Source organism: Arachis ipaensis, chromosome B8 (assembly GCF_059453495.1).
Source record: "Arachis ipaensis isolate K30076 ecotype BB chromosome B8, ASM5945349v1, whole genome shotgun sequence".
Taxonomy (NCBI): Eukaryota; Viridiplantae; Streptophyta; class Magnoliopsida; order Fabales; family Fabaceae; genus Arachis; species Arachis ipaensis.
The window spans coordinates 16,139,368-16,156,305 of record NC_142443.1 but is presented as its reverse complement, the minus strand read 5'-3'; the positions used below and the strand labels follow the sequence as shown (position 1 = coordinate 16,156,305).

The following is a 16,938-nucleotide window of genomic DNA, read 5'->3' as shown; positions in this document are numbered from 1 at the left end:
GAGAAGCGGTGGTGCGCCCAGCCGGAAACCGCCGAATGCGTCGGAGACCTGCTGCATCTGGAGCTAGCACTCGACAGCTACGCCTGCAACTGCCGAAGGTTTGTTGTACATTTGGATCGAGCTGATTCATTTTTACTTGCGTTTGGGCGTATTTCTTTGCATTTGAATGCAATTATTTTGTAAATTAAAATTCTAGGAGATGTAATTCGAATTAGAATGGAGAATTAGGGTGTTTGTCATTAGGCTGTTAGTATGTGATGTGAAGACTTGATGTGTACACCGATATAAGAATATTTAGTCAAATATGTTAACTTATTTTTTAAATTTCAGGTAATAACGTGAGAATGTTAATTTAATATTATTTTTATACCGTACTCTCAATAATTTTATTTTTATAAGACTTTTTTGGGCATCCAACATTCATAATTTTATTAATACTTATGAATAATTTTTTTTAATTTATCTTTTTTAATGAGATCAATTAATCTATATTATAAAAAAAGTTACAATAAAATATAATATATGAGAATTATAATTATAAATTTTACATAGTCGAAAAAAAATAAAAAATTTCAACCGAAACAAAAATAAAGTATAATAAAATATAAAATGAGAACCCACGTAAATAAAAAATAATAAAAATTTTATAACACCAACAATATATATCATATGAATAAAAAAATATAATAAAAGATAAAAAAAATTTATATGAACTATATCAAATAAAAAATAAAATAAACTTCGCATAAGATATAAACACAGTGCATAAAAGAGAGAAAAAAAAGAATTCATATAAATAAGAAATAATAAGAATACCATAAAAAAAAGTAATAACATACCTGAGGACTGAGGGATTAGAACACTGAAAAAAAATATAAAAAAAAAGTCAATGATAAAAAATAAGTAAAAAATAAAAAAGAACAAAGTCAAATAAAAATAAAAAGACACTTTACATATTAAACATAAAGAACAGTAAATAATAAAAAAAATTCATATGAACTAAAAAATAATAAGAAATAAAAATATAAAAGGGAGTACTATACATTTTATAATATTAAACAAAAAAATATTTTATAATTTATTTTAGTGTCATTAGTACTCTTTAATTTAGTATCATTTATATAAATAAAAAATAATAAAAGTATCATAAAAATTAATAAAAATAAAAATTTATATCAACAATAGTTGTCATATAAATAAAAAAAAACAATAAAAATATAACAATAAAAAATTAAAAAAATAACATCAGAATACTAAAAAATAATATGAAAAATATTTATCATATAAATAAAAAATATAATAAAAATATAAAATCAAAATATGAAAGAAAGAATTAAAAATAATAAAAAAAAATTAAAATCTTTATCTTAGCAGCGATGAAAATAAATCTAAAAAAAAACTATAAGGAAGAACATACAGAGAAGTAATGGTGAAATGAGGAAGAACACACAGAGAACTAATGGTGAAATGATGTGGTTATGTGTATCCTTTTTATAGATGAAATGAAGGGTACAGTTGGTAGATATGGAATAAATTCCTTACCTAATTCCTCCAACGGTAATTAATTTTCTTAACGTGAACGCAGAAGCTTGAATTTGTAGCTTCACATGAACGTACGTTCAGAGGTGAAAGCACTTCTGGGTTAAGGGTTCCAAAAAATTGTCAAACATAATATTGGAACGTTCAAGACGCTCAAACGTACTTTTCTATTCCTCAACGTGATCCCCAAACACACCCTAGGTCTCTTCCTTTTTTGTAGATAGGAGAGTCCTAATGAATGTGTTTAGAGATATACAAGAATTAACTATAGAAAAAATTTAAAATATATCGATATATTGGTATTTCAACCTTCTTTCTGGAGAGTCTTAATGAAAGTGTTTAGAGATATAGAAGAATTAAAGTATATCAATATATTGGTATAACTATTGATTTTAATTATAAAAAAATATATATAATGTATAATTAAGATATATATAATGTATAATTAAAATCAATAATTAAAATTTATTAAAAATATTATTGTATTAATATACTTAAAAGCTTTTTTTAAATATATATCAAGAATTTATTTGTTATAAATTTAAAATTTGTTTAAGAATTTGTTATCAGCTAATAATTTAAAATGATATTTGAATTTTTGATATTTATTTAGGTGGACGAGTACATAAACCTCTCAAGTGATCCAAAATAATTTTTATACACATTAAAAAATAAAAATTGATTATAGTGACTTGTAAATACTAATTTATGACTGAACTAAGTTACAACAACTAAATACATCCAATATTTGTGGCTGAGGCTTGTGCTAATGGCAAATATAATTGCCTCCTAAAACTGCCACATGGATTTGAATCTCGGTGAAACAGAGTATGTAATGTGTCTGACTAGGGTGTGTCACTGTGTTGTATTGACAAAAAAAAAGTTACATCCAATATTTGAAGTATATGTTTCATAACGCATAAAATTTCCCGAAACGTCAGAAAATCAATTTTCCCAACACCAAACAAATAAATAACAAAACAGGAAAGGAAAAAAAAATCCCAAAACGTTGCGCTGATTCTGCAGCAGCAATAGAGGAACTCTTCGTAGCTATACTTTCGATGCTTCTGGTTGTAGCACTGATTCCACTGTACTTATGGAAACGCAGCCAGGATTCTCAACCACATCCTCACGCCGATGAACCGGTCCAGGTGCTCCACTCTTTCTATTCTCTTTTCATTTTTTCCTCTACAATCCAAAACCCTAGAATCGATAAAATTTAGCTTTTGAAAATAGAAGTGGATTGCTTAGATTAACTGTAATAACGAAATCCTCAGGCTCCCCGGAGAGAAGCGGTGGTGCGCCCAGCCGGAAACCGCCGAATGCGTCGGAGACCTGCTGCATCTGGAGCTAGCACTCGACAGCTACGCCTGCAACTGCCGAAGGTTTGTTGTACATTTGGATCGAGCTGATTCATTTTTACTTGCGTTTGGGCGTATTTCTTTGCATTTGAATGCAATTATTTTGTAAATTAAAATTCTAGGAGATGTAATTCGAATTAGAATGGAGAATTAGGGTGTTTGTCATTAGGCTGTTAGTATGTGATGTGAAGACTTGATGTGTACACCGATATAAGAATATTTAGTCAAATATGTTAACTTATTTTTTAAATTTCAGGTAATAACGTGAGAATGTTAATTTAATATTATTTTTATACCGTACTCTCAATAATTTTATTTTTATAAGACTTTTTTGGGCATCCAACATTCATAATTTTATTAATACTTATGAATAATTTTTTTTAATTTATCTTTTTTAATGAGATCAATTAATCTATATTATAAAAAAAGTTACAATAAAATATAATATATGAGAATTATAATTATAAATTTTACATAGTCGAAAAAAAATAAAAAATTTCAACCGAAACAAAAATAAAGTATAATAAAATATAAAATGAGAACCCACGTAAATAAAAAATAATAAAAATTTTATAACACCAACAATATATATCATATGAATAAAAAAATATAATAAAAGATAAAAAAAATTTATATGAACTATATCAAATAAAAAATAAAATAAACTTCGCATAAGATATAAACACAGTGCATAAAAGAGAGAAAAAAAAGAATTCATATAAATAAGAAATAATAAGAATACCATAAAAAAAAGTAATAACATACCTGAGGACTGAGGGATTAGAACACTGAAAAAAAATATAAAAAAAAAGTCAATGATAAAAAATAAGTAAAAAATAAAAAAGAACAAAGTCAAATAAAAATAAAAAGACACTTTACATATTAAACATAAAGAACAGTAAATAATAAAAAAAATTCATATGAACTAAAAAATAATAAGAAATAAAAATATAAAAGGGAGTACTATACATTTTATAATATTAAACAAAAAAATATTTTATAATTTATTTTAGTGTCATTAGTACTCTTTAATTTAGTATCATTTATATAAATAAAAAATAATAAAAGTATCATAAAAATTAATAAAAATAAAAATTTATATCAACAATAGTTGTCATATAAATAAAAAAAAACAATAAAAATATAACAATAAAAAATTAAAAAAATAACATCAGAATACTAAAAAATAATATGAAAAATATTTATCATATAAATAAAAAATATAATAAAAATATAAAATCAAAATATGAAAGAAAGAATTAAAAATAATAAAAAAAAATTAAAATCTTTATCTTAGCAGCGATGAAAATAAATCTAAAAAAAACTATAAGGAAGAACATACAGAGAAGTAATGGTGAAATGAGGAAGAACACACAGAGAACTAATGGTGAAATGATGTGGTTATGTGTATCCTTTTTATAGATGAAATGAAGGGTACAGTTGGTAGATATGGAATAAATTCCTTACCTAATTCCTCCAACGGTAATTAATTTTCTTAACGTGAACGCAGAAGCTTGAATTTGTAGCTTCACATGAACGTACGTTCAGAGGTGAAAGCACTTCTGGGTTAAGGGTTCCAAAAAATTGTCAAACATAATATTGGAACGTTCAAGACGCTCAAACGTACTTTTCTATTCCTCAACGTGATCCCCAAACACACCCTAGGTCTCTTCCTTTTTTGTAGATAGGAGAGTCCTAATGAATGTGTTTAGAGATATACAAGAATTAACTATAGAAAAAATTTAAAATATATCGATATATTGGTATTTCAACCTTCTTTCTGGAGAGTCTTAATGAAAGTGTTTAGAGATATAGAAGAATTAAAGTATATCAATATATTGGTATAACTATTGATTTTAATTATAAAAAAATATATATAATGTATAATTAAGATATATATAATGTATAATTAAAATCAATAATTAAAATTTATTAAAAATATTATTGTATTAATATACTTAAAAGCTTTTTTTAAATATATATCAAGAATTTATTTGTTATAAATTTAAAATTTGTTTAAGAATTTGTTATCAGCTAATAATTTAAAATGATATTTGAATTTTTGATATTTATTTAGGTGGACGAGTACATAAACCTCTCAAGTGATCCAAAATAATTTTTATACACATTAAAAAATAAAAATTGATTATAGTGACTTGTAAATACTAATTTATGACTGAACTAAGTTACAACAACTAAATACATCCAATATTTGTGGCTGAGGCTTGTGCTAATGGCAAATATAATTGCCTCCTAAAACTGCCACATGGATTTGAATCTCGGTGAAACAGAGTATGTAATGTGTCTGACTAGGGTGTGTCACTGTGTTGTATTGACAAAAAAAAAGTTACATCCAATATTTGAAGTATATGTTTCATAACGCATAAAATTTCCCGAAACGTCAGAAAATCAATTTTCCCAACACCAAACAAATAAATAACAAAACAGGAAAGGAAAAAAAAATCCCAAAACGTTGCGCTGATTCTGCAGCAGCAATAGAGGAACTCTTCGTAGCTATACTTTCGATGCTTCTGGTTGTAGCACTGATTCCACTGTACTTATGGAAACGCAGCCAGGATTCTCAACCACATCCTCACGCCGATGAACCGGTCCAGGTGCTCCACTCTTTCTATTCTCTTTTCATTTTTTCCTCTACAATCCAAAACCCTAGAATCGATAAAATTTAGCTTTTGAAAATAGAAGTGGATTGCTTAGATTAACTGTAATAACGAAATCCTCAGGCTCCCCGGAGAGAAGCGGTAGTGCGCCCAGCCGGAAACCGCCGAATGCGTCGGAGACCTGCTGCATCTGGAGCTAGCACTCGACAGCTACGCCTGCAACTGCCGAAGGTTTGTTGTACATTTGGATCGAGCTGATTCATTTTTACTTGCGTTTGGGCGTATTTCTTTGCATTTGAATGCAATTATTTTGTAAATTAAAATTCTAGGAGATGTAATTCGAATTAGAATGGAGAATTAGGGTGTTTGTCATTAGGCTGTTAGTATGTGATGTGAAGACTTGATGTGTACACCGATATAAGAATATTTAGTCAAATATGTTAACTTATTTTTTAAATTTCAGGTAATAACGTGAGAATGTTAATTTAATATTATTTTTATACCGTACTCTCAATAATTTTATTTTTATAAGACTTTTTTGGGCATCCAACATTCATAATTTTATTAATACTTATGAATAATTTTTTTTAATTTATCTTTTTTAATGAGATCAATTAATCTATATTATAAAAAAAGTTACAATAAAATATAATATATGAGAATTATAATTATAAATTTTACATAGTCGAAAAAAAATAAAAAATTTCAACCGAAACAAAAATAAAGTATAATAAAATATAAAATGAGAACCCACGTAAATAAAAAATAATAAAAATTTTATAACACCAACAATATATATCATATGAATAAAAAAATATAATAAAAGATAAAAAAAATTTATATGAACTATATCAAATAAAAAATAAAATAAACTTCGCATAAGATATAAACACAGTGCATAAAAGAGAGAAAAAAAAGAATTCATATAAATAAGAAATAATAAGAATACCATAAAAAAAAGTAATAACATACCTGAGGACTGAGGGATTAGAACACTGAAAAAAAATATAAAAAAAAAGTCAATGATAAAAAATAAGTAAAAAATAAAAAAGAACAAAGTCAAATAAAAATAAAAAGACACTTTACATATTAAACATAAAGAACAGTAAATAATAAAAAAAATTCATATGAACTAAAAAATAATAAGAAATAAAAATATAAAAGGGAGTACTATACATTTTATAATATTAAACAAAAAAATATTTTATAATTTATTTTAGTGTCATTAGTACTCTTTAATTTAGTATCATTTATATAAATAAAAAATAATAAAAGTATCATAAAAATTAATAAAAATAAAAATTTATATCAACAATAGTTGTCATATAAATAAAAAAAAACAATAAAAATATAACAATAAAAAATTAAAAAAATAACATCAGAATACTAAAAAATAATATGAAAAATATTTATCATATAAATAAAAAATATAATAAAAATATAAAATCAAAATATGAAAGAAAGAATTAAAAATAATAAAAAAAAATTAAAATCTTTATCTTAGCAGCGATGAAAATAAATCTAAAAAAAAACTATAAGGAAGAACATACAGAGAAGTAATGGTGAAATGAGGAAGAACACACAGAGAACTAATGGTGAAATGATGTGGTTATGTGTATCCTTTTTATAGATGAAATGAAGGGTACAGTTGGTAGATATGGAATAAATTCCTTACCTAATTCCTCCAACGGTAATTAATTTTCTTAACGTGAACGCAGAAGCTTGAATTTGTAGCTTCACATGAACGTACGTTCAGAGGTGAAAGCACTTCTGGGTTAAGGGTTCCAAAAAATTGTCAAACATAATATTGGAACGTTCAAGACGCTCAAACGTACTTTTCTATTCCTCAACGTGATCCCCAAACACACCCTAGGTCTCTTCCTTTTTTGTAGATAGGAGAGTCCTAATGAATGTGTTTAGAGATATACAAGAATTAACTATAGAAAAAATTTAAAATATATCGATATATTGGTATTTCAACCTTCTTTCTGGAGAGTCTTAATGAAAGTGTTTAGAGATATAGAAGAATTAAAGTATATCAATATATTGGTATAACTATTGATTTTAATTATAAAAAAATATATATAATGTATAATTAAGATATATATAATGTATAATTAAAATCAATAATTAAAATTTATTAAAAATATTATTGTATTAATATACTTAAAAGCTTTTTTTAAATATATATCAAGAATTTATTTGTTATAAATTTAAAATTTGTTTAAGAATTTGTTATCAGCTAATAATTTAAAATGATATTTGAATTTTTGATATTTATTTAGGTGGACGAGTACATAAACCTCTCAAGTGATCCAAAATAATTTTTATGCACATTAAAAAATAAAAATTGATTATAGTGACTTGTAAATACTAATTTATGACTGAACTAAGTTACAACAACTAAATACATCCAATATTTGTGGCTGAGGCTTGTGCTAATGGCAAATATAATTGCCTCCTAAAACTGCCACATGGATTTGAATCTCGGTGAAACAGAGTATGTAATGTGTCTGACTAGGGTGTGTCACTGTGTTGTATTGACAAAAAAAAAGTTACATCCAATATTTGAAGTATATGTTTCATAACGCATAAAATTTCCCGAAACGTCAGAAAATCAATTTTCCCAACACCAAACAAATAAATAACAAAACAGGAAAGGAAAAAAAAATCCCAAAACGTTGCGCTGATTCTGCAGCAGCAATAGAGGAACTCTTCGTAGCTATACTTTCGATGCTTCTGGTTGTAGCACTGATTCCACTGTACTTATGGAAACGCAGCCAGGATTCTCAACCACATCCTCACGCCGATGAACCGGTCCAGGTGCTCCACTCTTTCTATTCTCTTTTCATTTTTTCCTCTACAATCCAAAACCCTAGAATCGATAAAATTTAGCTTTTGAAAATAGAAGTGGATTGCTTAGATTAACTGTAATAACGAAATCCTCAGGCTCCCCGGAGAGAAGCGGTGGTGCGCCCAGCCGGAAACCGCCGAATGCGTCGGAGAACTGTAAGAATTTGTTATCAGCTAATAATTTAAAATGATATTTGAATTTTTGATATTTATTTAGGTGGACGAGTACATAAACCTCTCAAGTGATCCAAAATAATTTTTATACACATTAAAAAATAAAAATTGATTATAGTGACTAGTAAATACTAATTTATGACTGAACTAAGTTACAACAACTAAATACATCCAATATTTGTGGCTGAGGCTTGTGCTAATGGCAAATATAATTGCCTCCTAAAACTGCCACATGGATTTGAATCTCGGTGAAACAGAGTATGTGCATGTTTGGGCGACATTATTTTGTTAAAAAAATATCTTTTTTTAATGAAAAAAGATCTTTTTTTATTTTTTAACGTGTTTGGCAAATTTCTAATAGTAAAAGTAAAAGCACTAGTAAAATTAAAAAAAGATCTTTTTTGAGAAGCTGTAATTTACATCTTTTTTTAAAAGATTTTTTTTTCCTTAAAAAAAAGATGTTTTTCATGTAATAAATAAACAAAAAAGTACTTTTATACTGTTATACCCAAACATAATTGATAGATAAAAAGATCTTTTTACATGAGATATCCAAACATAAAATTACTTTTATTTCTTTATAAAATCTTTTAAAAAAAGATAATTCAAAAAAAAATCTTTTTTTAAAAGCTCACCCAAACAAGTCCTATGTAATGTGTCTGACTAGGGTGTGTCACTGTGTTGTATTGACAAAAAAAAAGTTACATCCAATATTTGAAGTATATGTTTCATAACGCATAAAATTTCCCGAAACGTCAGAAAATCAATTTTCCCAACACCAAACAAATAAATAACAAAACAGGAAAGGAAAAAAAAATCCCAAAACGTTGCGCTGATTCTGCAGCAGCAATGGAGGAACTCTTCGTAGCTATACTTTCGATGCTTCTGGTTGTAGCACTGATTCCACTGTACTTATGGAAACGCCGCCAGGATTCTCAACCACATCCTCACGCCGATGAACCGGTCCAGGTGCTCCACTTTTTCTATTCTCTTTTCATTTTTTCCTCTACAATCCAAAACCCTAGAATCGATAAAATTTAGCTTTTGAAAATAGAAGTGGATTGCTTAGATTAACTGTAATAACGAAATCCTCAGGCTCCCCGGAGAGAAGCGGTGGTGCGCCCAGCCGGAAACCGCCGAATGCGTCGGAGACCTGCTGCATCTGGAGCTAGCAGTTCGACAGCTCCGCCTGCAACTGCCGAAGGTTTGTTGTACATTTGGATCGAGCTGATTCATTTTTACTTGCGTTTGGGCGTATTTCTTTGCATTTGAATGCAATTATTTTGTAAATTAAAATTCTAGGAGATGTAATTCGAATTAGAATGGAGAATTAGGGTGTTTGTCATTAGGCTGTTAGTATGTGATGTGAAGACTTGATGTGTACACCGATATTTTGGAAGCATATATCCATGTTGCATCTTGAAACTTTGACACATTTGTGAAATCAAATGATCAATTGTATACATGGCATGCAAACAGAGTCTGGCGATGAAAGTGAGAATGAAGCTGCTGGTGGCGAGAATTACGAGGCTAGAGCAGCAAAGAAAAAGGAGATTAAAAGGCAAGAGAGGGAAGCTCGCCGACAGGTATCCATTTCTTATCATGTATATTGACCAAAAAAGACGGCTATAGTTATCTTGATACTTAAAAACAATAGGAATTACTGAATTAGTTTTTCTCTTGATTGTTATTTCTGATGTGGCTTGTTACCACCTTGTATAGCAAATGTGCTGTGTGCATTTAAGATGCATTGAGAATATGTAATCTGTACTTCAATTTCCAAGCAAATGCGTAAATCATCGAGAGTTGGATACAAGGACTTTGAAGAATATTAGACTGAAATTCTTGTTTTTCCATTTCCTTTGAAGTTTGAGTAGTATTTGCATTGTGTTACATCTTTTTGGAAGGCTGAAGATGCTGCACGAGAGTCGAAGCAGGCCAAACAAGATCGTTACTCAGAGATGCGGAGGTTGAAGGATGAAGAACGTGAGGCAAAGGAGCGTCAGTTGGTGAGTTAATAGCCTTGTTGCTGATTTGATGTTAACTTTCTTACAGTTTAATTGAAAAAATGCATATGCTTTATCGTGTTTCACTTTCATACAGGAAGAGGAAGCCAAAGCTCAGAAGGCTAAGGAGGAGGAGGCTGCGGCAATAGAGTTTGAGAAGTGGAAAGGTGAATTTTCAGTTGATGATGAAGGTACCCTTGAAGAAGAACAGGATGGTACTGAAGACTTGCTATCCAATTTTGTTGAATATATACAGGTTATTCTCTGATCTGTTGTGTTTTCTACACTTACTTTTTCCCCCTTACTAAATTTGTCAAAATTTATATATTCAGCATTAACTAGGATTCGCATCACCTTTGAATATAGGTTTTGTAGCTATTCTAATTCTTTTTTGTTTTTTCAATTATTCAGAAGCAGAAATGTGTTCCCTTAGAAGATCTTGCTGCAGAATTTAAGTTGCGAACGCAGGTATTCCTTATTTCCTAATCTTTATCTGAATTAGCCTTTATATTCCATCAGTTGCCCCTTTAGTTTTTCCTACACTAAATGTAATATAAGTGTTACTGGGAGAAAGCATTATAACATAATAATTATGCTGTGCTGATAAGTTTATTGATTTGGAGTGTTACAAAAGGATATCTGACTGAGAACACATGCCAATTCACAAATTATTAATATTAGGTTATACATAAGCTGATCCTATACTTCTATTTGTAGTGATGCATGCCACTAGAGTGTATGGTGACCCATATACATCATAAGCCACCAACTTTACTGACCATTAAATTCCCACTATCTAATTTCCACTCAGTATAATTTAATGCGAGGCAAAAGACAGAAAAGTGAAAGGATATATTAGAAAGTCAGGCTTCCTCTACTCCCTTCCCTCCTTTCACAAAAAGAAACCAGAAACAAAAATCCTGTTCACCATAACATTTCATGGGTTTTGGATCCCTTTTTAAGCTCTCTAGGTAATAAAGCAATATGTATACCTTGTTTGACTCAACATTAACGCAACATATCAGTAGATGAATCAAATTGTTATAGTTTTGCCTTCATTTATATATTTTTCCATGGACTTCCTTCTTGACAACATGCTCAACTAATGCAGGAATGTATCAACCGCATCACCAATCTGGAAAGTATGGGTAAGAGCCTTGCTCTTAAATTCATTGCATGCATCTTGAAAGAAGTTAAAATTTATACATTCTTGACATCGTTCCATTTGTAAGCATTTCTACAATAAATTAAGTACTGCATTTCTTTTGCAAGTCTGTGTAACTCCAAATTTTTGTTATGGAGAAGGAAAACTTTTGAATATGTGGAAATCAATTTAAATCGTGTACCTGATTTCAAAAATGTTAATATGTTTTCATCACATGCTTAGGCTTATATAAAACAGCACTGTGGCCCCCTCTCCGTGTTTTGGCTTATTGCTAAATATAACAGCTATTAGGGAGATCAATGTTCTTCTAATCACGATTACCATGATCATCATGTCACTTAGATTCAGTTCCACAAAACTAAAATTCATGTATTGTTGAAATGGTGGTTTTTTTGCATCTATTGTCTTAGATATTGTGGATTCCTGCAAAAGCCTAATTAATTTATTTTTGAGCACCAGGCCGGCTTTCGGGTGTGATGGATGATAGAGGGAAATACATATACATCTCGCAGGAAGAAATGAAAGCTGTTGCTGATTATGTTAAGCGGCAGGGAAGAGTTAGCATTTCACACCTAGCTAGTAAATCGAACCAGTTCATTGATTTAGAGCCAAAAACTCAATTCACAGAGGACATTAGTAATTTGGACGAGATAACTGTCAACTGAATCTGACATAGTTTTTGACTACTTGGTGAAGGAAATCATGTGATGTACATCAGAAAAGAAAAGTTGCATTCATGTTATACTGAATAGGAGTTAGTACATGACTTTGATCAGCTTTAGTATATAACTGAAAATTTGAATGTTCTTTTCTGCCAAAATTTGTATGGAAAGAAAGGAAATACATAGATGGGAAGTTTCCACGTTTCGTTTTCAGAAAGTATTTTTCAGAAATTTCCTTCTTTGTTCCGTAACATGTGATTCTCGCATAGTATTTATTAAATTAAAAATAAAATATATCCTTATGTGCGTAATAATGCAAATAATATATAGCACTAATTATAAAGAAATATTTTAGTATTGTTTTATCTGAGGAATTTTCAATCTTCCATTCTTAACCCGTTACAAAACAAAATTATCTTGAATTTTTTACAGCACAACTCTTGAAATTTCAACTCTTTCGGGAATGGTTGATATTCGAAAATGTTTTGACCAAAGTTTAACAAATATATGTAAATAATATTATTCTTAAATAATCGATATTGAGAATAAATTTTATAAAATTTGAAAACAAATGCTTTTTGAAAGTAATTATATTTTGGGTAGCAGGAAAATATAAAACTCAATAACATAAAACTTCTACTTGAATTAGTTTTCTTTACGACCAAGTGAACACCTAACTAACTAACCGACAAAACTGTCACCTTATCATGTAACAAATACTTTAGCTTGGAAAATTAGTTTAATTAGTTTTTAATAATACTATACTCCATTCGCTCAAGGAGAGTGGTAAACCGTTTTAACCAATTGAACATTTGTACCCACCGAGTCTGTAATAAGAATAGGAGCTGCCTACCCAAAAATAGACAATAAAACCAAAAGACAAAGTATTATAACAAACTGCCAAATTTGACAGCCGTTGATTAAAAAAAAAAACGAAAAGAAAAGAACACCAAAGTTGATGGTTTGAAATTAAATTATTTACAACCTATTAGTTACATTGCACACAAATTTCCGCTTCACCCGAATTAACGTTTTCTACACCATTTTACATATATAGATAGACGAAAAAAACATAAACTTCCATATTTAGGCTTTACTCATGTCGTTTTAAAGATACACATTTATATGTTCACCTCATTTAATAGGACCCTGTTCCTTATCAACCTGTTAATAATCCACATATATATTATACGCTAGATTTTCTCACCCACTAATACCATGCATGCATAGCGTGCAATCTTTATTTTTTTTACCAAAAATATCACATTCACAATACCGGCCTGTTCTCCGAAACAACCGCAAAAACCAGCGGCACAAAGCTCCACCATCACAAGGTTCTCCTAAATTCATATATTAACCGTTTTCCTTATTCACTTCCTAACCTTTCCCACTCGGCTTCGCCGTCTCCGGCGGCGATATTTTCCTATAACCATCATTGCCGCTATTATCACCACCTCTCTTCATCCTAGCCCACAATAAAATAAAAAAAAAACATTGATCAGATATTTTAAGGAGAACGATGGAAGTTGCTAAAAGGAAAGCAGCTTCCACGTACACAACCCTACTCTTGATATTCCTGTTTCTCTTTTTGAGCTTTGGTCCTTCTCAAGGACAAAATGCAGCCGGTGCTAACGCCGGCAAAACCAAGCCGGCCGCATTGGCAGACGAGGAGACCAATTTAGATAATACAGCCGCGGAAGCCAAGATTGGCAAACCAGCCAAGGCTGCAGTTGTGGGGGCGGCTGACAAGCCCGCCGCGACTGAAGACGGGGAGGCCGATATCGACGATAAAGCCGCGGCTGACATCGCGGCAGCCAAGGCAAACAATAATCCCACCACGGCTTTAGTCGCGGTTGAGGATGACAAGCCAGCCGCAGCTGGAAAAGCAGGAGCCGCGGCTGGAAAAGCAGCAGCTGAGGCTGCAGATGATGCAGACGGCGCCGCGGCTGGAAAAGCAGCAGCTGCGGCTACAGATGATGCAGACGGGGTCGCCGTCAAAAAGGCCAAGCCTGTCAAGGGGGCCGTCGTGACCACAGCTGCACCAGCGACCGACGTTGAGGTAATTCCAGCTCCTCCGCCTCCACCAGCAGAACTGCAGGTCTGCAATGGCGTGTTCCTAACATACACGCTGATATCACGCGAGAAGGAATACCCATTCGTGAAGAACAAGTCAAATCAAGCATATGCCTTCACGTCCCAAGCCACGATTACAAACGTCGGTGACGAGGAGGTGAAGGGCTGGAGGATGTACATTGGGTTCCAACACCGAGAAATATTGGTTTCCATGGACGGCGCCGTCCCCATCGACGCCGAGGACTTCCCGGCTGCCGTAGGGAACGGCACCACGATCGCCGGAAACCCAATGGTGGATCTAAAGACTGCGATCTTGACGGCTAATGATTTTACTCAAATGTCGGTGAGAGTTGGAATGAAAGGATCACAGTTCGGTCTTGGTGATGGCGCCACCCCTATGCCTAAGACCATTAAGCTTATCAATAGTGGCTTCAAGTGTCCCGCCTCTTCTCGCAGAGGTATGTCCCCCATGCCTAAGACCATTAAATTGTTTATTAATTTAATTTTCTGTAAACTAGCAAAATTTGGCTTATTATGATGAAACAAGATTTGAAATGATTGTGTATGTTTGTGGATGCATGATGCAGGGTCAACAATGATAGTGTGTTGTAGAAAAGACCCTAAAGCGAAGGCATTGGCACTTAAGAAGACAAAGTACCCATCACGTGGCAAAGGGGATTTAACCATTTCATACGACGTTCTACAAGCTTACCAGACGAGCTACTATGCTGAGGTGACCATCCAAAACAACCACCCGTTGGGGCGGCTGGACCACTGGAACCTCACGTGGGAATGGCAGAGGGGCGAGTTCATCTACAGCATGAAAGGTGCCTTCGCGCGCGTCAAGGACCCTTCGGAATGCTTGTATGGCCCTGCAGGCCAGTACTACAGGGACTTTGATTTCACCCAAGTCGCCAATTGCGAGAAGAGGCCCATTATCTCTGATCTTCCTTCTGAGAGAAAAGACGATGAAAAGGTGGGGAAGCTACCATGGTGCTGCAGGAATGGCACAGTGCTATCACCTGTGATGGATAGGAACCAAGCCAGGTCAATGTTCCAGCTCCAAGTTTTCAAGATTCCACCAGATAACAACAGAACAGCACTCACACCACCCATGAAATGGAAGATCGACGGCGTCATCAACCCCCACTACAAGTGCGGCCCACCGGTCAGAGTGGACCCCGCAGAGTACCCTGACCCATCAGGTCTCCAGGCTATTCACACCGCCGTCGCAAGTTGGCACATCGTTTGCAACATGACAAAGCCACAGCCTCAGAAAACAAGGTGCTGCGTCTCATTCTCTGCATTCTACAACGAATCCGCCATCCCCTGCAACACTTGCGCTTGTGGCGGTTGTGACGGTTACCAGCAATGCAACGCAAAGGCACCACCCATGCTTATTCCACCCGACGCGCTTCTCGTTCCGTTTGTTAACAGAACCGCCAAGATGAAAGCGTGGGCCAAGATGAAGCATTTCAAGATTCCCAAACGGATGCCTTGCGGCGATAACTGTCCCGTTAGCATCAACTGGCACGTCAACTCCGACTACAAAACTGGATGGACAGCAAGGATCACGCTTTTCAACTGGGAGCGCTACGCCTTCGATGATTGGTTCACTGCTCTTCAGTTCCACAACAATTCTTTCAGAGATTTCGATGAAGTTTACTCCTTCAACGGAACCAGAATCCCAGGCCTTAGAACCGTCTTCCTTCAAGGATTTAAGGGTTTGAACTATTTGGTGGGACTCACCAACGGAAGCCGCATCGGTGACCCACACGTGCCGGGGAAGCAGCAATCCGTGCTGTCCTTCAAGAAGAAGCATGCCAAGAAATTCAACATCAGAAGAGATGCATTCCCAACGAAGGTTTACTTCAATGGTGAAGAGTGTGCACTCCCTCCAACTACTCCTTCTAATGGTTCCTCACGCATCAAGTCTTCTCCGATCAGTTTCCTTGCTGTCACCATCATCGCATTCTTGTCGTTCTTCGCCATGACCGAACGTTTATTCTGACCTTATTAATATGCATGCATACACGACGCACTAACATGCACCTTTTTTGTCTCATTGGAACACTTCAATATGCTTTATTTTTTTATGCTTCTTCAGGGGTTGTATTGGTCTCATTAAAGAACCATACAAACAAACCGAACGGGGAAGATAGCTAACAATGTGAGGATGATGACGAAGTAATTCAGTGTGTTTGTGTTAAGAAAACGAAATGTGAACTTTGACGTTCAGTGCTTGACTTATGACTAGTACATACATATATTATTACACAATTAGATGGACCTTTTGTTGTGTGACGATATGTTTAGTGTATGTTACTTTTTGTTTTTTTTATTACTTTTTAGTTATATAGTGGATCAGATTATCAAAATGAGATTCAAATAACTTTTTCATATTATTTTTAGAGTTTAATTTTGATTCACTAATAATGTAAAATGTTTTTTGCAATCATCCAATCAGATCTATTTTTCTAAATAACC

The 16,938-nt window shown here is 32.5% G+C and overlaps 2 protein-coding genes across 4 annotated transcripts; both read left to right on the top strand.

The window, feature by feature from the left end:
• Nucleotides 1–2,335: 2,335 nt before the first annotated feature.
• Nucleotides 2,336–12,595, top strand: LOC107613929 (DDRGK domain protein). 3 transcript variants are annotated; one of them, XM_088496365.1, is made up of 14 exons: nt 2,336–2,690; nt 2,817–2,924; nt 5,473–5,515; nt 5,642–5,749; nt 8,299–8,341; nt 8,468–8,527; nt 9,476–9,514; nt 9,641–9,749; nt 10,025–10,131; nt 10,453–10,554; nt 10,649–10,807; nt 10,963–11,019; nt 11,663–11,699; nt 12,176–12,595. In XM_088496365.1, the coding sequence occupies exons 6-14, from the start codon at nt 8,513–8,515 to the stop codon at nt 12,379–12,381; spliced, it is 831 nt and encodes a 276-aa protein (XP_088352491.1). In that variant the 5' UTR covers nt 2,336–2,690; nt 2,817–2,924; nt 5,473–5,515; nt 5,642–5,749; nt 8,299–8,341; nt 8,468–8,512; the 3' UTR covers nt 12,382–12,595. The 3 variants fall into 3 exon arrangements, with proteins under 3 accessions (XP_088352491.1, XP_088352492.1, XP_088352490.1); XM_088496366.1 differs by lacking the exons at nt 2,336–2,690; nt 2,817–2,924 and having other exon boundaries at nt 5,161–5,515; XM_088496364.1 differs by lacking the exons at nt 2,336–2,690; nt 2,817–2,924; nt 5,473–5,515; nt 5,642–5,749 and having other exon boundaries at nt 8,011–8,341.
• Nucleotides 12,596–13,774: 1,179 nt separating this feature from the next.
• Nucleotides 13,775–16,870, top strand: LOC107610572 (COBRA-like protein 10). Its single transcript, XM_016312609.3, has 2 exons — nt 13,775–14,909; nt 15,039–16,870. The coding sequence occupies exons 1-2, from the start codon at nt 13,898–13,900 to the stop codon at nt 16,460–16,462; spliced, it is 2,436 nt and encodes an 811-aa protein (XP_016168095.2). The 5' UTR covers nt 13,775–13,897; the 3' UTR covers nt 16,463–16,870.
• Nucleotides 16,871–16,938: the final 68 nt, after the last annotated feature.